At 43.2% G+C, this 22,193-nt stretch overlaps 1 protein-coding gene across 1 annotated transcript; it reads right to left on the bottom strand.

The window, feature by feature from the left end:
* Window positions 1-475: 475 nt before the first annotated feature.
* On the bottom strand, window positions 476-19,187 carry aatkb (apoptosis-associated tyrosine kinase b). The gene is made up of 13 exons (XM_073490231.1): window positions 19,038-19,187; window positions 16,874-17,015; window positions 11,067-11,146; window positions 10,234-10,352; window positions 9,032-9,119; window positions 7,834-7,967; window positions 7,290-7,374; window positions 6,674-6,795; window positions 5,844-5,993; window positions 1,978-5,503; window positions 1,746-1,875; window positions 1,433-1,639; window positions 476-664 (listed from the first exon to the last, which is right to left on the bottom strand). Exons 2-13 carry the CDS (start codon window positions 16,974-16,976, stop codon window positions 636-638), a joined length of 4,773 nt encoding a protein of 1,590 aa, XP_073346332.1. The 5' UTR covers window positions 16,977-17,015; window positions 19,038-19,187; the 3' UTR covers window positions 476-635.
* Window positions 19,188-22,193: the final 3,006 nt, after the last annotated feature.

The following is a 22,193-nucleotide window of genomic DNA, read 5'->3' as shown; positions in this document are numbered from 1 at the left end:
ATTATAATTCCCTTTGCTTCCTTCGTTCACGCTAGTGTGTCCTTTGTCTCTGAATAAACCCAAATATTAACATTATATTACTTGTGATACCTCAAGGATTCTGGTTGATATTCATTAAGACAAGTAAAGCAGTTTCCTTAAAAGTACAAAGTCTGTGGAGCTGTACAGTCTTGTTCAAGGTGCTGAAGCCAAGAAGTTGACCTTTTACTCCGCGACAGTTTCTGTTTCTATAAGTCCAGGTGGTTCCACACTCTCATGAATGCTACCCATCATAAATTAAGAAGTGAAAGTGGTGGCAAATGTGATGCTTTCCAAAGGTCTGTCCTTCCATTTTGTCTCTTTGATCCGAAAAATATGAAGAATTCAACATACCCCTGCTTTCATATATTCTTTACATCATACATACAGTATATATTAATATTCTGTAAATTTTATATATTAACCATACTCTTTTCAGTATTCTAAACAGCTTAAGTCGGTCCTCCGTTGTGGTAAGACGGACCTTTCAAAAGTGTCCACAGGCGATAAGAGGCACTGTCTTGTGTTTTCTAAAACCTGACTTTAAAAAATAAATCAGAAGTCATGCTAGCAGGCCGAGTCATTGTCACAGAGAGGCAGTAAGTATCCACAGCTCGTTACTCTTTGTCCCCATCCTCGCTGCTTCCTGCAAAAGAAAGAATAAAGCAGACAGGATTAATGACTAATGTTGTTCTTTACAGGCTATCAGGCATCTTAATCCTCCAAAATGTTCGCAGACTTCTATGAAATTTGGCAAGAAACTTTATTATCTCATTAAGGTCTTACGTTTTATTGTAACTCATTCTGTGGCTGTGTGTTGTAGCCAACATTGACATCTGTTTTCCAAACTGGAATTAAGTCTAATTCAAGAGAAAGTAGCCTTTTAATACCCCATTTCCTAAAACACATCCATACATGACTTAATTTAGGTCAGAGTTTCTCCAAGAATCAAGGATTAAATTAAATCCCAGAAGAGTCAAGTTTAAAATCAGATTTGTTTCTAGATTATAATATTATTTATTGTATTCAGTATTTGAAGAATGTAAGATTAACAATTGGCAACAATAATTAAAAAATGTTCACGTCCAGATTAAATACAGGAGTCCAGGACTCCAGAGACAAAAAGTAGCAAGTACAAATTGAAGAAATGTTTCAGAAAGCCAGAATTAACTCCTCTAGATTAAGGCCTGAGCTTTGTTATGAAAAGAGATGTCTTCACCTTGTTGCTATGTGTCCCAGTTTTAGCAGCTTTGACCATTCAGTTAAGTTTATCTGTAATTTTATCGGTCTATAAACCATTTTCAAATCTGAACAGCTGTGACGAAAAACAAACATTTGATCTACAATCCTGAAAAATTAGATATTATTATAGCATTAAAAGTCTGTTATGTCGAGTTATTATTCAGAGACCCACCTCCTACCGAGTCCATATCAGAGTCAGAGATGTGGGTGATGGAGAAACGGGACACGTTGGAGGGGGAGACGGTGAAGCGGGAGAACTGTACGGCTGGTTTGGGCTCTGGAGCTTTGGGGGTGGAGCGGGGTGGAGGCGAGTCAGATGTCACCGAGGATGTTGGTAGAGGGAGCAGCGGGAAATCGTCTTCCCACTCATACCCTGCACCTGATGACAGACAAGGACAAGATATATGTAAGAACTGTGAAATACTAACTGAATACGTTTTCTTGATGCTGAAACAAGCAGACTAAATATGTATTCTGGTACTTACTCTCCTCTGAGATGTTTCCATCTGAAGAGTCATCTGAGGCATTAACCCTTTCTTGGGATTTGCTCCGTGAACTCTGGCCCTCAGTTCCTAACGGGAAGCCATGCTCAACCAGCTCCTTAGTTGGGCTTTCCTAATGGAATTAAAGTTTAGGAGAAGAAAATGATAATGTGAAAGTGCCTTGTTGTAGCTTTAAGTACTAACTGAATTAATGAAACCCTTCTCTGCCACTCACCTGATCGAACAGGTAGACGGTGACATCGTCAAAAAACGACACCGTCTTTGTCTTGCGTTCAAGCTCCTCTTCCAGGTTCTCTGTTGTGAGCAGGGTTGGCATCTTCAGGAGGCTGCGCAGTTTGTGGGCTTCGCTGTTATCGCTCACCACGATGGGCACCGGGTGGACCTCGTCTTCGCTCTCCTCCCCTCCGCTCTGTTCCTGCACACCATAGATTCGCAGCTCCTCATCCGACTCGTCGCTGTCATCTGTGTCACCGCCCTCCTCATCCGCCTCTTCTCCATCAGCTGGAGACGCTCGGCCCTCTGTTGCTGCAGGGAGTGGAGGGGGAGGGGTGGATGGAGGTGGGGGAGAGGAAGAAGAAAAACGTCTGGTGCTTGCTGTGTGCTGCAAGGCCACCTCATCTTTGGGTAAAGTATGCAGGATTTCACCGGATATCCCTGATGGCCTGTTCTGATTCATCTGCATTGCTGGCTCTTCTGTTGTTTCTGAATCTTGAGCAGAGTTTTTCATCTCTCCTGCATCCTCCTCTTCCTTGACAGTGGAGGTACAATCTCCATTCAGGGCCCCAAGGGCTTCTTCCATGGCTCCTACCACCTCTGCTGCCCAGTCTCCTAGGGATGAGCTCTCTTCCTGAGATGGCCATTCGTCCAGCCCACCCTCTGCAATTGAAGCAGTGTCAGATGGCTCCAGAGGTAGCCCCAATTCCTCATCCTGGTCACACTCTTCTATCAAGTATGCCTCCATCTCTGAGTCTGTTCCTTCTGTTATTATTTCTTTTATTTCAAGTTTTATGTCTTTGTTAGCAACACTGTCCTCTGGTTCTTCTTCCTCATCATTCTTCCTTTTCTCACCCTTCTTTTCTCCCATGTGCTGTTCGTTTTCAACAATCCCTTCATCCCTTACCATCTCTGACGGTTCGTCCCCTTCATCCCGAGACAGCCTTTCATTCTCATAGTCTGAAAAGTAGGCAGAGTCTCTGTATGGAGTCTTATCAGTCAGTGGTAAAAGGATCTGGTCATCTGTTTGTGAAGCTTCTAAGGCCAAATCTTCACCCAACGATGGTTCAGCCTCTGTGGGCACTACTTTAGACTCGACTCCCTGCTCCTCCAGGCTCGTATCAAGGGTAGGCTTTCCCAGAGGTTGTTCACGAGGTTCATGAGGCTCTTTGGGTACAAACTCAGGGCTCTCGTTGTTTTCGGTGTCGTAGCCACTATCCATAGCTTTAGGTGAGCTGGAAGGGTGGGAGGACGCCGGGCTGAAGCCTTCACAAGACCCAGCTGCAGATGGCAGATCCATGGAGTCCATGGAGTCGGGAGTTCCTACCTGCTTCTGTAGCGACTTGAAGGCAGGAGAAGCGTTTAGCTCGCTGGACTCGTCAGCGAAGATGCCTGAGGTAACGTCAGTGATGTCATCTGTGATGTCATCGTCCTCATCATCGTCACTGCAGTCAAGGATGTCAGCAAGGCTCACAGTGGAGTCTCCGTGGTCAACACCGCTGTCTACAGTGTGACTCAACTCTGATTGTGGGTCTGTGAGGGCCACCATCACATGCATGTTGTCAGCAGGAGGCGGAGTGGTTCTAGTCATTGTCAGGATCACCTCTTCTATTTTAGGCTCTGTCGGTTTTTGCATGATTGGATTTTCTTTGATTACATCCTCCCTCTTTTCTTTGAGTGGGGTATCATCAAATGTAAGGTCAACATACTGCTCTCTACTGTCCTCAGTCTTTGTCAAGGCAGGTTTGGCCACAATGGGACCCCCTGGAGCTGGTGATAGATTGATCATCTCCTCATTGCTTTGGATATCAATGGCCTTATCACTGATGTAGTTGCTGTGACTGTAGCTATGACCGTAGCTGTTGTTTCTGACTAGTAAGCCTGTAAGGGGGTCAACAAAGTGCGAGTGGCAGCACTCTCCTGATGCTGGCACCTGAGTCTCGCCCTCATGGCACAGGTAGATGTAGGCATTGCAGTTGTCTGAGGGCACCATTGAGTGATGTTTGCTCAGACTAAGGCAGGCACTGTTATCTTTGGCCTGGTGGGGCTCGAGATAGTCAATGGGTTTGGGTAGAGAGTGGAAGGCCAGGCTATGCTCCTCCGGCCAGGAATCTTCAATATCTGTACTTGGCATTGTGTAGTGGAAATCTACGTAAGCATCCTGTCTGCAGCTGTGGCTCGCCCGTCTGTGGTGACCCACGCTGCTATGGCTGTGTTTTGAAGGCCAAGTGTTGCAGGTGTGTCTCTCAACAAATATATCTTCTTCTTCCTCTTCTGAATCGCTGTCTCTGTGCCCGATGAAGAGTGCCCCTTCTGTCTCCATGTTTATACTGACGGAGTGGCTGTTGTGCCTGGTGTGACTGGGCATAGTCTTCCTCAGGGATCCCATCATGTCATAGTAGCCACCTGTCACGTTCTTTCCTATGATGGAGGTCTGACTTGTGTCCAGGTATGCGTCTCTGTAGGCCTGTTGAGGCGGACTGTTTACAGAGGGGGATATACCAAGTGGGTTCTCCAACTCACCCAAGGCCTGACGCAGGCTCCTTGACCCCCAGCTTTCCCGATGATGCTCTCTGGTGAGCTCACTGCCAATCAAATAGTGATCAATTCCCAACGGGGGTGAGTGCTCATAGTAGTAACCCCCATCTCTGTCTTTATAGGACACATAGTGACTAGACTCCCAGGGTCGTATGGGGCTGCTGTCTGACACTTGCCCTAAAAGAGGCTCCATTGTCAGGGAGATAGCAGGACTTGAGTCATTGGAGTCGTACACATCTGACTTGTGGATATCTGCTGACCAATAGGGACCCATGTTCTTAGCCTGTGACGGGCAGGCCATGCACTCGCCTGAGTCTGCACTACCAGTCAGAAAGCTCCCACTGCTGCCTTGATAGTCTGGGCTGTAGGAGCACATGGTGTACTCTGGATCGATGTTACAGTCTACTGGCTCTTCGATGCGGATGTAGTATTCACTGCTAACTGAGGGGCTATGGGCACTGAGGACAGGAAGTATGCCTGGAGCATGAAGATGTTTTGGTTGGTAGTAGGGTGGAGAAATTCCATGGCTGTGGTTCTCCATCGGGCAGCCTCCCACGATGCCGCCAGGTGGGTAAAATGCTTCCTGACAATGATGGTTGACTTGTCCCAGGGTACTAGAGGAGTCTGGGGCTCTATATGACTGGTCTGCCCTGGCTTGCTCCCACTTGTACTCAAAGTTCAGGCCGTGGCTGGTCTCAGTGACTGTTAGTATGTCATCCCCGGACTCTGAGTGGTAGCCATCACCAGCCGAAAACTGCTCAAGGAGAGGGAAAGAGGAGGAGGTTGATGAGGGATGGTCTCGTGACATTGCCGAGGCACCACGGTGGCTGTTGAATCCAGTATTGGGACGCAGGGAGTTCCATCGCCTCTCAAAGTCCTCTTCGGCCTCGCTGGCCCCCTTGGCGCACAGATAGCTGAGCAGCAAGTGGACTTCCTCTGCATTGGGTCTCTGATCAGGCTGGAGCCAGCAGAACTGCATCACCTCATACCTGAGGAGCACAAAGGGATTAACAGAAAAAAAAACATCATACACGTCACACAAGATTTGAAATAAAAAAACAATCTACCAGATAATGATGAAGATAATGCGCCCTGTTCCGGTCAAATAACAAGTTGTAATTAAAAAAAGAGACGACTGAAAAAATGCCCCCACTACAGAGAGGCAAAACCAACAGGATTAGCATAATAATTAGAATCTGCAAAATAAATGAGAATCCACTCATCCTGCGAGCAATTTATTGTGTTGCTCTAAATATTGTGTTTGTCCTTCTCCTGAATGAATTTTAAACATTTTAAAGATGTTTCTAAATGTGTTTCAGTGTGTCTCACCAGCGCTCAGCCAGGGGCACTTGGAGCAGCGGTTTGGGCAGTCGCAGCTGCTGCTCCCTCACAGCGTAGGTCAGTACTTGTCGGTCAGAGTAGTGTCTGTAGGGCTGGTTGCCCAGCTCAAACAGCTCCCAGATAGTCACACCCAGAGACCTGAGACAAAAGATAGCATTGGACATTGTGTCGTGAAACATAAAACAGTAGTCGGAACAAGCATGTGTCATTCAACCTATATTTGATCTAGTGCCTCAACTTTTTTTTTATTTGTCTTGCTTTTTTTGTATTCCTTCAGGCACATCTTTTTCTTACTGTATAGTCAGGTTTTCTTTTGTTCTGTTGTTTTCTATTAGGGTTGGTTTAAGTTCACCAAGGGGTAAAACTGTAATCTGAAAGATGGAAGACAATGTTTTGCCATTTACAAGTAAACTTTCCTTATTTCGTCTTTCCCACTGAACCTACTTCAGCCTTTTGGTCATGGCCTTTTATGCACAAAGTAATGACATCATTGTACAACATCTCTGCTTCTTTCAAACTGAAGAAACACTTCCTCTGTTTCATCCTAATTTTAACAAAATGCAATACATAAATAACAGCAAATTTACAATTTGTTGTATTTCTGAAGTCACTGGAGTATACAAAGGCCCAGTCTCTCCTTCTTTAAACAAACAAAAACAATCAATATTTGCTTGGCAAACAATTTTTTTATTCTTTTATCCTCTTATATTCAGCCTGTGAACTCTGACAAATAATGTCAATTAATTTTCATTTTGATAATGTTTTCTTTATGCATGAGTGTGTGTGCATGCGCCTGCGTGCATGTATGTTTATCCTACCACATGTTGCTCTGTTGGGTCTGGTCAGCCACCAGCAGGTTTCCGTGCACGTCATCTACCAGCTCTGGAGCGATCCAACGCAATGGCACGAACATCTGATCTGATGTCACGTAGTAATCATCCTGAATGGAGGGAAGGGCAACGTGTGTTAACAGGCAGACAGTGAAAACAGAACATAAGCGAAAACATAATCGCACTTTATTTGCTTAGTTGGAAATCATCTCTCCTTATTAAATGCAATATTCTAAAACAAGTGAATGAGCTCTGGGGAATTAAATCATCTGTGTAATCTGCTCACTTGGGTGAAGTAAATGCTGGATCTTTTTTGAGATGCACAGCACCTGAAGGATTTAAATATTAACTCACTAACAAGCTCAGCTCACTTCTTTCATCGATTCATTCATCAACTCATCCTCTCAGTGTTTGCTTGTTAATGGTTGTCTACACACAAAACTATCTGTCCCAGGATTATTTGCTTCTATGTTACTGAATCTATTTCTTTCTCAAATTATCTTGCTAAACTGTGTGTGTGTGTGTGTGTGTGTGTGTGTGTGTGTGTGTGTGTGTGTGTGTGTGTGTGTGTGTGTGTGTGTGTGTGTGTGTGTGATAAACAGACCTTGTACTTGGTGTGGGACAGACCATAATCTCCGATCTTCACTGTGACATTGGCAGACAACAAGCAGTTCCTCAAAGCCAGATCACTGGTGACAAAGGAGGTGGTGGGGGAGGGTAAACAGACGTTATTACAGCTCTTTATTATTTATAAACATATAAACCAAGACCAGAGCGTTGCAGGACATACATATTACTCAAAACACAGAAATGTTTAGATGCCCAACATGCAAAAACACTCACTGATTGCAATATTAAAGTTGCTCTAGTTCAACAGTGCTATCTCTGGAAACACATATCAACATCAACTCCTGTCTCTAAAAGTACATGCTGAAGACTGAGTGGATGTTTGAGTTGTTCTGGAGATGAAGGGTCACCGCCTGCAACAAAATCACTGATGCTGGAGTCAGTAAGGAGCACTCAGGCAGCACCAGGATATTGTTCCAGGAAGCAACCGAGACGCAAAAGGCAGATTTTACTGATCATGGCAAGATACTGTCTGCGTGACTGAGTGTGTGTGATATCTAATAGCAGAAATTGCTTCCTACCTGTGTGTGAAGTTGTGTTTGTGCAGGTGCAAGAGTCCCGAGGCGATGTCACAAGCCATCCGTTGAAGAATCAACGGCTCTGGGGTCATGGATTCTGCGGTCCGGCAGCTTCGGAGGTAACCCTTCACATCCCCCTGGACACAGAAGAGAGATATAAAAGATCTGAGTGTTGCAGCCTCTGACCACTGGAGGGCAGTCTCACCATTTCACTGTGCTTACTGGGACCAAGACTCAATCGTTTCTTCTTCAATCGTGTCAATCTGGCTTGTTTTCTGTTCAGTTGAAATGTTTTGCATGAACAGACCAAGCCGGGCTTCTGAGGGAATGTTTTTGGACCAAAGCGGTCTCCTCGACAGAGCCTTCATCCTCCATCAGTTTACTAGTCACGCTAAATTACTGGCTTGCTATAACTTTCCTCCTCAGGTATATCTGACCATTTTCTGTCCTCACAGGTTCTGTAGTTTTTAACCCTGTATATAAATGTTTTTTTATCTTTGAAAATAAAAACTGTGAACAATACATTTCATCAGCTATCACCAATTTATTCACATAGGCAGGAAGCCAGTTCTTAGTCTTTGATTACTTCAGTATCACCACAGATTTCAATGTTTAATCTACTGAACTCATCAATCATGTGGAGCCGACAGTGGATTTTAGGCTGCAGTCTGAGTGGTACAACTGCAGCGTGATTCATTACTAACTTTGGGCTCGCCTGCCAAATATTTACAGCAGGTGCCAAGAACGTTTTTTATTGCCAGATGTAATTAACAAATAAATCCAATAAACCACATATTACAAGAGGTTTTCAATCCATTTAATGTACTGGATGAGTTACAGGTTATAATGCAGGCTTTGGATTTAAAATAAAGGTCTTCAAAGGCTTAACAGGGACTTTTATAAACTACACTACATATCTCATACTGTAGATTATTTCAACACACTTAATGCACCAAATGTGGCAGAGCCTAATATAAAACACTTAGTTGTTAACGCACATTTACGCCACAGTGATTTTATTATAATATTGAAGTCATTAAATGACCGATTACGAACAGGGGAACACAGCAGGGTTGTGGCAGCGCTCCTTTTAGATTCATCCACTAAGCACTTGGTGTGTATGAACTTCAGATGTTAATCTCTTTTACACATACTGTAAGCCGTTCTCCCAACACCTTCCCCTCTGGGTTTGGATACTCACCAGTGGACAAAACTCCATCACCAGCAGGTAGGGAGTGACCTCAGTGCACTGAGCCAAACACTGCACCAGAGCGTGGTGCTGGAGGTTACTGGAGAGGAAGAGCGTGAGATCAAGACAGGTGAGTCTTGACGCACATTACTTCTGTGACATGCTTCAAAAACATATCATTGAACAAAAGCAAGGCAGACATGTTTTATCGCAATAAGAAGAACATTATGAGACACCCACACTAAGATATTAATTATAAAAATTCATACAGTATATCCACAGTATTTGTGAATATATGGTGCAAATTATGCCTCTTTTATACATCCATTCTAATTAATATATTAAACAGTTTGTTTGCTAGTTGTTTAACTTTTCATTATTGCACAGAAAGTCTTAATTAAAGCACATGATGTAAAAGTTCTGTATATTTCTTTTCTACAAGTAGCAGAAATGTACTCAAGTAGTTAAAAGTTTAGTGGTTAAGATGGATAGGGAGGATAAAGAGCAACAAAGTACAGATCGGAAGGAGGTCGTGGTGGATGGATATGTGCACAACACATGGCAGATCTAAGGTTTAGATAAAGATCATAGTTTGGGTCAAAGAAGAACCTTTTCATATTGTTAAATTTTCATAATTGTTAACTAGAAAGCTTTGAAGGCAAACCTCTCAAAATGCTCATTTTGTAGAACGGTGGTGGGAAACAATTAACCTCGGAAAATGTTAGACTCTTCAAAGTAAAAAAACATAATCGAACTGAAACAAGTATCTGGTGCCTGAAGAGCTGCCAATTATCTGTGACAACAGCAATATTTGGAGCACATTTCAAGTTCTGAATTTAAAATATGAATCTATCTATCTATATGAAACCAGTATAACTCAGCCATCAGATTATTATCAGCAATTATTACAGCAGCAAAGGAGGAAATTCAGACAAACTGCACAAGGCGAATTGAGGTGGATGGATGGATCAAACAAACCACAATGTTTTCCTAAACCCAACCAACTGTGACCATATGACAAAGATAAGGTGTGCGCATCTCTCCTGCACTGCAACAGTCAAGTTGTTTTAGGAAAAGTGATACTGTATATGTCCTTCGCCCTACTGGCTAATGACCTGATTATTCCATTAGGTATGAGGATGTGTTGTTAGTGTATGAGTTACCATCATTGACAGACAGACAGAGACAGACAGGTGGCAGAGGTAAATGTGTACCGGTAAGGCTGAGCTTCTTCCAGGAAGTGCATCTGGTCCTGTACGCTGGCACTGGCTTTGAGTTCCTTCACCACCACTTGGGTGGTATTAAGGCCTGCATTCACCTCCCCAAGCAGAACCTGAAACAGTACAGATAGAGACATATACGCACGGGGAAGACGGATTGGCAGACAAACAGACAGACAGATAGACAGACAGACATTTACACCCAAACAAACCCATTAAGCATGGAGTGGGAGTGGCCAGACAGACACAGAGACAGAAAGCAGTCATGCAGGAGTTTGGCGAAGAGAATTCAAAGACAATGAAGAGACAGAAAAATGCAGACAAACACATGCACAGATGGACATACCCAGTGAAGGTACACAAGGATGGAGAGGGCAGATGTATATTCATGAGTGAATGAGTTGGAAAAGGAGGAGAAACAAACAAAGGAACAGAAGGGGAGAGAACGACAACAACATGTTATCTGGTTGTATAATCACCACACCACATGGGGCAGCCTGCAGTGGAGGGCTATAACTCTGACATTTTTACCAGCGTAAAATATGTTCTCAAGGGCGAAATGTATCACCTCTGGGAGAAGCGGACATCAAAGGCACGAGGATCAGCATGGCATTACACACTCAGACATTACAGGTATTCTCAGCATGTCGGCCATTTTTAACTGACTCCATTCTGAACACGGCCGGGATCACAGCACAGACTAACAACTGTGACGTGAGACTCACTGATGCCCGGTTTCATCTACCTGGCAGGCAGCTGCAGGGACTGCGACTGTCAAAACCACCCGCAGGAAGTTATGGAGATTGAAGTGTCAGCAGTGGGCTTACCTTCCCAAACCAGCCATTCCCGATCTCTTTCAGGTAGAGGAGACTGTGGCGGCTCAGATCTGTGGATTTCAGGAGTTGGACTGGAGGGAGAGAAGAGAGAGGGGAAAAGGTGTTACTGTGACGGAAAATAATCCACCGTTGGAGTGTTGATGATGTTGTGGTCTTTACAAAGTCACCGGTTTAGCCCGTTACTGCAAATCACATTATGCCTGATTACAGTTAAATATTTCACAAACCACATCACCTCTTCATACGATCCTTAATTATATGGTATTAGCAAACTCTTAAACCTTATAATTAACAGTACTGAAGCGGTTAGCAATGCTACTTATGTTTTTATAGCCAACAGTTCCTGCACTATGTTTCTTTGATTGATTGAAACACTACATTTATGAATCGTGCTGGAGTCGCAGGGGTGAAAGGGTGAAAGGGTTCTGCAGGCCATTTCGGCTAAAATATGAGTTAACTAAACTAACATTAGAAAGTTTGTTAAAAGGTTGATCGTTGGTTGTAAAACTCACTCAACTTTAGAAAACATCGACAACTATTTAATGGAAAAGCTTCACGGTCTGATTTGCTTCCCTTCCACATTATTAAAAGTTTATTTTCAGGGTCATTTTTTCATCCGCCAAACAGTCTTTGCTGCTTTTAAAATTAAGTTACAGTCGACTTTTTCTGAGCTGAAGTGGAGGCCGACCTTCATCACGGGTAATATTTTCATTAGTGTCAGAAGAAACAATCATTAGAGGGTGAACACGAATAAAAAGACAAATTACACATTGCACGTGTTCTAGACAAAATAAGGTTCTGCGATGTTTTATAACAGATTCATTTTCAAGCAACGATGCATAATGTAAGAACTGACTGATTAACTGTTTGTTGATTTCACTCATTTTTAAATATATGTTGGGAATTGTCTTATTATATATAAACACATGGAGATATCAGGCATGCAGGCACAATTATTTTTGAAAACAAGATACAGCATGTCCTCACTCATACGGAGGTGAATCATAGACCTCACTGATCAAGAATAAAAACACATTTAGCTCCTATAACGCATACAACAGTAACATGAGCACGCACCATATCCGAGTTCTTAAGTGGCTGGTGAAGAATCCATCATCCGTCCGACTGATTGTTATTAACCCTTTCTGAAATGAAATATCCGAACATGCCAGTGGACGTTGCCCATGGTCTCTCAGTAAACAGATGTAACTGCACTCTTATTCTATATTGAGCCGACTCTGGCACCGATCTGTCTGACTGTCCTCCAACCCCCTGGTGCATCTCTGTCAGCATCCCTGGATGACCTGAGTCCTTCCTGCCCGCTGAACACGCCCGACCGTCCCGTCCCGGCTCAGCCAAATGAAACGGGACTGACGGCAACATCCCCCCAACCCCTCTGCCCCTCCATCTCTCACCCCTCACCATCTATCCCTCTCTTTCTTTCTCTCTGTGTCTCCCACGATGACACTTAGATTCTGGGTGTAGAGGCAGACAGACGGACCTTTGTGGCGCTGTCGTCCCCCTCCAGACTGCCACACAGTCCAGTCACTGTGTGGAGGCCATATTGGACACCCCCGTCTCTTTCCCCAGACTGGTCATTCCTTACACCCACTCACGCTCTCTCCGGCCCGAAACAGAATAACCACCATTGTCTGGCTGCTTAGGGCAGCATGGCACCAGTTAGGACCAGTTAGTAAGCACACACTGGGACTATTATCCACCAGCTCCGTGACACAGGAATGGACTGAGCTTTGGCGATAACAGTGGCAAGCAATGGGTCCCACCTACGCCATCATGTCAACCTCAAATATTCATAATTTCTGATGGAACAATGAAGGGAGGAGGATGCATTCTGGGAGAAAGAAATAGATACTCAAAGACTTTACTATAATATTTGTTATCTTTGTTTTCTTTTTGTTTGCTTCTTTGCAGGATGTCCATTCACGGAATGAGCGATGCGTTTTTAGTACAGAAATGTTTTCTCTTTTTTGTATGTCTGCTATTATTAAAAATACATTTAGAAGAGGTGCAGCCATGGCAGAAGAATATACACTCACTCGATGCTTTCTAATTTTTTATGTCACTTTACCCACTGTGACAAACTGAAAATACCCTGATTGCCCCTGGTAAGTTCTCAGACCTCTTTACAGCCAATACACTAACTCAATTACCATTTGACAGCGCTGTCTGGTCTTTTCTAAGCTCTCAGCTGCTGAGCGTCTCTCTCTGAATGCGTCTAGCTTAATCGCTATAGTATCCAGGAAGTCTTTAGCGAGATGCACAGCGGCTAAATCACTCAGAGTCTAATGGAATTCCCATTATGCTCTTCCAGTCCAGTGCATCCCAGTCCGGGCTCAGCTGAGGTGCTGAGCTGTAGTGCTGTCCTTGGACAATCATTTAGATTCACTTATGACGTTGGCCCATCCTTGTTGTGCAACTCAAGTAGAAATGGTAGCACGGAGGTTGATGTATGCGCTCCCAGTTGTTGTTGTTCTGTTCAGTGCATGTGTTTCTGCTCTGATTCTCGTTGTATGTTTTTTAACATGTGTTTAGCTGTGTACATGTCATGTCAACTCTCTGAGTGGGTGTGAGCTCCATTAGTCTTTGCAGCCTGCAGTACAGAACAGCTGCATCAGGGTGGGTCCTGGGGACCGGGCCACATACTGAGCCAAGCTCTTACAGTACTGGTGTCTCATTAGGAGCTCCACCTATCCACACAGTCTTTTGACAGCCCCAGGGCAGAACGACCGAGGAGATGGGAACATCGGCTGAAAGAAACTTTCTCATAGCTGCTAAGTACTTCAGCTCCATGTCTGCCTCTGCTCTCAGGAATCATTAGTGAATCAAAATCTAAGATCTGTGTTTGCTTCAAAGCAACCTCAAGCCTGTTTTATCCAATTTCTCATAAATTATTTTAAAACATAATACATATGTATTGATTTTCCTTTCCCCTCTGCTGCTATCTGTTCTCCTCTCTCTACTTCCATTTGGTTGCTGTAAGTTTAGCTTTTCAGTTTTAATATTTCATCACCCTGTAAAGCACTTTCAGCTGCATCTGTATGAAGTGGTAGTGTGCAAATAAATTTGAACTTTGACAGTGATGCAATGTAACGTACTGTACTGTTTGAAAAACTTGTACTTTTTCTTGAGTTTTTCCATTTTCTGCCATTTAATACTTCCACTCCACTACATTTATTTAATCATTAGTTACTTGTTCTTAGTTGAAGGAAACAAATACAAAAAATCAGCTAACAAAGATAAGACACTTATTAAAACTTAAACTTATAAGAAAGTATAAGAAAAGAAGAGTGTGATGGATCCATTCAGCCAATCCAGTTCTCTTAAAAAACAACAATTAATTTCCTTTTATGATGTCACTGGGTGAGGCAGTCCTGAAGGCGCAGTAATGAATCCCTGACCTCTGCCATTACTGTAACACCATATGGTTTCTATTATTCACAGAAGACAAACCATATGTTAAAGGGCCAGTTTACCCAATTCACAGAAGAGGAAATAGTTTCTCCCTTACACTAGTGGCATCAAGCCATGCAGATATATCTGGTTTTATGTTTTTGAGGTTTTGTGATATCCACCTCTGAAACTTTTTTCCACCAGGAACTATTCTTTTGTTGTTTTAATGCATTGAACAGCAAATGAAACTCCATTAACCTCCCTTGTATCAACTCAATGGCTGGATCCCACGAGGAGTAAGTTAGAAAGTATATCCTACGTGGTGTGGATGAACAAACTTGTCTTTAACCAACTCTTTTTATTTCCCCCTTTATAAAGTATATTCCCTTTTTACTGATCCTGCTGTCGGCCAAACTCAATGAGTGTAGCACACCCAACAAACATTCACAGTTGTCTCTATTTGAGCTTTGATGCAGACTGATGGCTGAGTTAACTGCGTGGGCATGATCCATGAGGTCTCACCACACTCCAGTGTCATAAGTTTATCAGGCAGCATCAGCCCATTAGCACACAACAAGGACCATTGTCACGCAGAAGCAGAAAGAGAGAAAGAAAGCGACGGATATTCTCACTGGGTTTTTGTGCTCTTGCATGCCTGACATTCCTACGAGCAGCAGTGTAGGCTGGCCGGCCTGGACGTTATTATGCAACAGGCAGATGTTTGTGGGAGAGAGTGAAAGTTAAAGAGCACAAAGTTCATACTGTGGGGACCTGCAGTGAGGGATTGTGGGATAGGTGGAGGCCCAGCTGACTGAGGCCAGCATCAGGGCGGTGTTCACCCCGGGGACAAACTTTGACTGACGCCAGACGCACAGCTCTCCGCGCTCTTACATTTGTTCTCTCACACCCTTGAAATGTAGTTGCATGTGTCAGGCTCTGGCACTTTTGCAAAGCTATTGCAAGGCTTACATCAGTTTGCAAAAAAATGACTGAAGGGGTAAATTATGAAGCGCTGACAAACCATCAAAAGTGATGTCATGATTGGATATTCTGTGACTGACCATTCATCTTATATTTGATCCCTTTCAATGGCAGGAAAAATGTGCAAATCTTTTTAAATGTCGAGTGGGGATTCAAAGATTTACTGAGTGAAAAAAAAATGGAAATGGAATTGGAGGACCAAATTTAACCTCTTGAGCACTCAATTTTTACTTTACATATCCCTGTATGATTCCTTTAAAGTCTCTTTGCCCTATCTTATGCCAGCCAGTGGCGCACAGCACGGCAAAACTAAATTCTGACCGACACAGTTGTCATTTTAGCACCCAGCGCCCGCGTTGCGTAAGAAGCAAATGGACATGGACGTGATGGACTTAAACGGAGCTGCGATTACGCGCATTGTTACCTTGAGGCAGCATAAAGTAACTGTGCCATCGACTAACAAAAAATTGGTCTAAAATCAAAGGCGGAGATTCAAGATGCACCCTGGGTTCACAACGCACGTACACACAGCAGTGCTCCTGCTTCGCTTCTCCAACTTGACGAGTTGGCCGTTAAAATAGCAATGGGCCGGGCACAGGCACACCTGGCTTTTAAAAGAAATGGGAGATGACAGTCTAATTGGTTTAATTCATATTATGCCCAAAACACACCTATGCTCAATCAAGAGAGTAAATACAACCCCTTAGCACCTTACTTTTTTGCCCAGATTACACACCGTTGAACAAGCAAAAGACAGTTGGACACTCCCTGAAATGCACTTTAGACCATGTGCCAGATTATGTAAATAGGACAGTCCAGTCCAGTTTCATGCAAATGCAGAAATATTGTTGACTTGTGAATCATTTCACTTCCTCCAAGACTGAAACTTTGGGATAATAAATCAACCTGTTTGGCTGCACAACATAAGTTTATCTACAGTAAATGGGACCACTTAAGATGTAACATTTCTGTATTAAACTGTCCAAAAACAACGAGACCTTTGTTATATGTTTTGTTGAATTGTGTGTTTACATTATTCCAAATGTTTCCAACAGTGTTCAAACAAGAGAAATCTGTAATTTTATTCAAGGTTTGGTCCGTTTCCTGGTCACTATAACTTCAGGAGAGAGTCAAAGAGTGAGGAAGTCAGCGAATGTAATAAAAAAAAATAATGCGAGTAAAACTTAAATGCATTACCTCGTCTGTGAACATTTCTTCCTGAGTCATGTCAATAGATTTTCAGCAGCAATGGTGGGTGTTTAACAACAAAGACAACAATTCCCATGATCCCATGCTACTTACTCTTTTGTTAGGTTTTAATTGAGAGACCCCAAGTGGCAGAAATAACATACTATGTGTTTAGTAGAGTTTAAGACATGATATTAAGCTGAACTTAAGTGTTTCACCTGATCGTGCAGGTTGCTTTGCGACCGGCAGGGACACCTCGGTGAGCGGCAGGATGTAGACGTCGGGGCTGCCTTGGGAGGCCGGCGAGGCCAAGGTGGACATATCGGCATGGTACTCTTCCCCGTCCACATTCTTGAATTCCTGGAAAACAGATACACAAATACATGAGAAATTCAAAGGTCAGATACTAACATACACTCACAAGTGGTTGGGTAACTTGCCAAGTCACAAATGTGAGGACATGAAGATGCAAACTTCAAAAGCATGCCTTAACCTGCCTTTAGGGGCATTGTAGATCATATAATGGGTGCATATGCAAAATGTAATATTTGCCTGCATCAATGTACATATATGTAGACAGAAAAAGGATAATGTTTTGGCTGGACCATCGAGGCAGAAATTAGATAAACTGAGGCAAGCTGTCTTGGCCCGGTTCAGTGTTTCTCTAAGCTGTTTGTGAGACTCGTTGGAACATCACAGTGTAAACAAAGCCAGTGTGATTTATCCAAAGATTATTTGTACTAAGATTACATGTATCTCAGTCCTCTACTCTGCAATTAAGCCTGGTGGTTTTAATGCTGAGATGCTTTCTGGAGAGAAGAGCTGCTGTGACTCACTCTCAATCCGCAAAAATGTTATTTTTAATATCTGGAAAAACATTTCTTAATGTTTTCATATCACAAGGAGCATGTTCATAAAATAATGAGAAAGTTAAAAGGAATTTTAACTTAATTTACTGCACTTCTGTAAGTTCATCCTATCTCAGCCCCAAATGGCACCAAACCGGAGATTAATCGGTGAGTCTTCACAACTCTGAGTGGCCGAGAGAGATTAGTGCGCAAGAGATCTTGATAGCCTGATCACGCAACATCAACATAGGTCATCTAAGAAGTATTAATCATACTTGAAAGAAACTGTGAAAAAAAGAGTCAAAGCTTTTACGAGCACCCTTTTTCCTTCTCCTTTCTTTCTGGCATCCCCAATCTATGTGCAGGTCCTGGCATAGCAAGGAAATTCAGTCCAACATTAGCTAGCAGAAAAAAGCTTATGAGCAGCCCACGGTGGAATGAGTGAAAAGTGATTGCTTTTGCAATGAGACTTTTTACACAGATTCAATATGCTGTTTTAGTTTTAGACAAACAATTAGCATTTCGATGTGATAAAGCAAAAAGGAAAGAACAACAATCGATGTCAAATACACTTTTGTATTTTAAAACATTTTTGAAACATTCAGGGAGCACACTGCAGGCTGTAGTGGGTTTTTTCCTGGGGTTTTTTTCTATGTTAGTGTTACATTGAGGCCTGGGCTGGATGTACAGTCAGGAGCCCCTGAAAGATTCCTTCTGTCAGTTGAATGTCGAGATGGATAGCAGGATGAAGCAGAGGACCAAGAGGGGAGGGAGTTGGCTGCATCCACAGACCGGATGTCAGAATAAAAGTCCCTTAGTTGCAAGCTGGAGAGCAGCGGGGTCCCAACGCTGGAAAAATGTGACCTCTGCAACACCCACACAAACACACACACACACGCACACACATAAACACCTCCATCTCTCACTTCATCCTGTCCCCCAAGAATGCGAGCACATACACATGACACTCCCTCGGCCTCAGATCCAAATCTTCACACGGCCCTGCTCGCCCTCCCGCTCAACATGTGGTTTCACTCTACACATCGACACACTCACACTGTCACACACCAGCATTTACAGAACAATATCATCTCTCATTTCCCATACATCCTGCAGAAAAAGCTGTCAAAACTAGGCCTTCATATAACAACTTGGTTATTTTTTAAATTAGAACCAAGTTGGAAGGAAGTAAGGAAAGAAAGAAAGAAAGAAAGAAAGAAAGAAAGAAAGAAAGAAAGAAAGAAAGAAAGAAAGAAAGAAAGAAAGAATTCAGGGCGACATTTTCAAACTAAAGACTCAATAAGGACTACATAAAACCTGATAAACAGAAAAACAAAGCAGAAGAACATGACTAAATATGAAGTGGTGACTGAAAACCATTGCAATGATTTCATTCTTACTCATATAAATGTCAAATTATTTACAGATAAACATTTAAGTCCTTTGTCTCCCTCCTAATATCAAAAAACCCAGCTGACTCCCTGCTGGTAAACTAAATGTTTCTGTGACTCCACAGCCTCTCCAGTTAGCTTACCTGTCCTCAGACTCCACAGGTGAGGATGACATGTCAAACGCCCTCAGCTTTGGTTACAGCATCTCAACCTCTTTCTGGTTCACTTGCACACACCCATAAAAACAAACACACAAACACACACACACTCAGTGCCCCCCCAGGGTCCCACTTGTGTGAAGGGTGCAGGGCAGCAGGAGGTTGGCGGTGCCAGGAAGAGCGGCTGCAGAAACAGGCATCATCACTCTGCAGAGAGAGTCTCATTGTTGAGTCCAGAGAGGAGGAAGAGGATGAAGAGGCTCAGTAGCTGACCACTGACTGTCCCCAGGATCTGCTGGGGATGGAGGGATGGAGGGAGAGAAAAAAAAAGGGGGGAGGAAGAAGGAGGAGCATCATCTCCCAGTTCACAGGCGAGATCGAACCTGCAGTCGTCTCATGAGGGAGGGGAGAGAAATCGAGCCCCCTCAAAAATGTGAGGGAGAAAAATACGAGTGGGAGGGGAGGAGGGGGGAGGAGGGGGGAGGAGGGACGGGTGAGGGGGGTTCACATACTATACATCTGACATCACTTGCTCTCCTCCTCTCTTTTTCTCTCTCTCTCCCAAAAGCCAAAGAACATCTGCAGGGCAGTCCCCTTCCCCAGTAAACAGAGAGCACACACACACGCACACACACACACACACACACACACACACACACAGAAAGTCCACCGACTACATCCTTAAATGTGTAACAACTGCATGTGATCGACGTGATCCTGTGGCCAAAATGTTGCGTTTGTGTCTCAGTCCTTGTTTTAATGGCAAAATTCGCCTCCCAGCACCTAAAACTCACTGATCATTAACATACTGTGTATCTGGATTGTTTCATCTGTACAGTAATGGAAGTGCGACAATGAAATGCAGGATTAATCCCTTGCAAGGCAGAAGAAATATCAATCTTCTCATTAATGTGAGAAGTCAATAAATATTTGTGCTGTCGTCACTGAGGCATTTTTCACCTGGGTCAAATATAGTTAGTGTGTATTGAGGCTGTCATCTGGAACTGGTGCTGAAATTAGTTTGGTCCAACATAGGGCTAGAACTGGGTCAGCTGGGTCATTAAGTTGGCTGTGATATGGCTATATCGTGGGCCATATGTGGCTGTGTTCTAGGAACCAGATCTGGACCATCTTTGGATCATAATTCATTGCTGTATTTGGGTCGAGGGTAGGTGGGCTGTGTGGCCCATCAGGCCAATTCTGCCATGTGGGTCAACAATAAAGTGAATTTTCTTAAGCAACTTTTTTCACAGAAAAGTGTGAAGTATTAGTAGTGAAGTATAAAGAATTACATAATTATTCAAAGGTCAGAATCTGTATATGTGGCAGGTCCACGTAGTTCTCGCTATCTACATGATGTGAGAAATGACAAATTCTCTATTATTCAGAAAAGACTCCGACTGAAAACTATAAAGGTTTCGCTCTAAAACCAAGTCCAATCCCCCAGCTAGCCCCTACAGCAGTGAGCACTGTTAGAGGAAGTTCCTCATCTTTCCATCGCTGTCTGTAAAACACAGAGAGCTTTTCTCTCTCGTCTCCTCTTGAAGTTTTTTTTTTCCCTGAAATTCCCTCTTCCTGCTCTGGGAGAGGCTGTGTCTAATTCCAGATGGGGCCCTGAGGCCGGATGCACTGTGGGCTCATGGGTATGCCCTTCCTCACGCCCTCGCGCCCTCTCTCTTCCCCCTCCTCCCGTCCTGGCCCCTTCCTCGGACACACCCTGACAGGTCCGATCTGGGTGGTCCAATCCGCCGAAGACACAAACCAGACATGATGCACATCACTCATACTGTGTATCTTTGATAGATGCTTATTCCTTGCATGCAGTAACAACAACTCAAGCTGCACACTTATAAACACATACAGTGTTGAAGAAAGAACAGGATGTTATGTAATCTTGCTACAAACACTTCTGTAATCGTGTGACCCTGCGTTTCTTAAGACAGAAAAAAGAAAGGCTGAAGCTGCAGAGAAAAGTCATCCGACAGGCTTATTCATGTGGCTCTCTTCACAGCGGTATAAATGATTCCACAATTTCCTCTGAAGACTTATTATTTTAGCTCTTACATAATGCTGCAAGTTAAATGAATAAATTGAGGAAAAATTGTGTCCTTCAGACAGTTTCGAGTGTTGTGCACAAATATGAGTCATAGTAAGGAGCTTGTTTTAGAAGAAGGGAGACAAAGGGTGTGATGCATTATGGTAGATGTGTAGACAATTTTTCAAATATTCAATCTGCTCTCCTTTTTTTCCAGTTTCCAGAGCCCAAGGTCACTTTTTCAAAAGTTTTGTTTCGTCCGTTCTGCCATGGTGTAAAGCAAAGAAAAAGCTGCAAATCCTCACATAAAAAAAACTTTGAACATTTTGCATTTTAAGCCACATATCAGGCATATCAGGTCACTAGTTTGGCCTAGAAAAAAATCAAGAACTATTAGATGGGAGCTAATCAAATAATGTTAACATGCTAACATGCTAAACAAAGATGGTGAACATGCTACACATTACAACTGCTAAACATGGTCATGTAAGCATATTGACATGCTTATCTATCAATGAACTTATCACTTAACCAACTGTTTTAGCAAAGTGATGATTTAATACTGTATGTTGTTTGACTGTATGTGGACTGGATTTGGCTTTTAAATACACCTGCTGGCTCTGCTTGACTCATGAGCCCAGCGCGGCACTGATTAGCATTTGTATTACAACAGAGCTACCTGCTTGAATGTGTGTTTTTAACTGATGATGTGCTTATCTTGAGTAGTGGTCATGGAGTGGCTTAAAATACTCTTCTACCCTGAAGTAGTATCGAAAATTGCTGCTAACAAAGCTCTGCTTATTTGGTGACAAATGCCAAAAAATATCTTTAAATGCAAAAAAAAAGAAGAAAAAGGGTGTGTGTGTGTGTGTGTGTGCGTGTGTGTGTGTGTGTGTGTGTGTGTCATTTATTTTCAACTGCAAACTGAGCAAATTGGGAGCACAGCAGGAGAAAGGGGTTAAAAATAGGTAGACTACGGTGAAAACTGGCAGGCATGGAAGCAGGGACACAGGAGAGAAACTAAAGAGATTCAATTAGAAGCTAGAAAAGACTTTCTCTCTGGTCTCCTGCACAGACAGTAGCTGAGTATCACAACACATGCTTGT

The sequence above is a fragment of the Pagrus major genome, chromosome 20 (assembly GCF_040436345.1).
Source record: "Pagrus major chromosome 20, Pma_NU_1.0".
NCBI lineage: Eukaryota > Metazoa > Chordata > Actinopteri > Spariformes > Sparidae > Pagrus > Pagrus major.
Note: the sequence above shows the minus strand (reverse complement) of the source record. Positions and strands in the feature narration are given on the sequence as shown.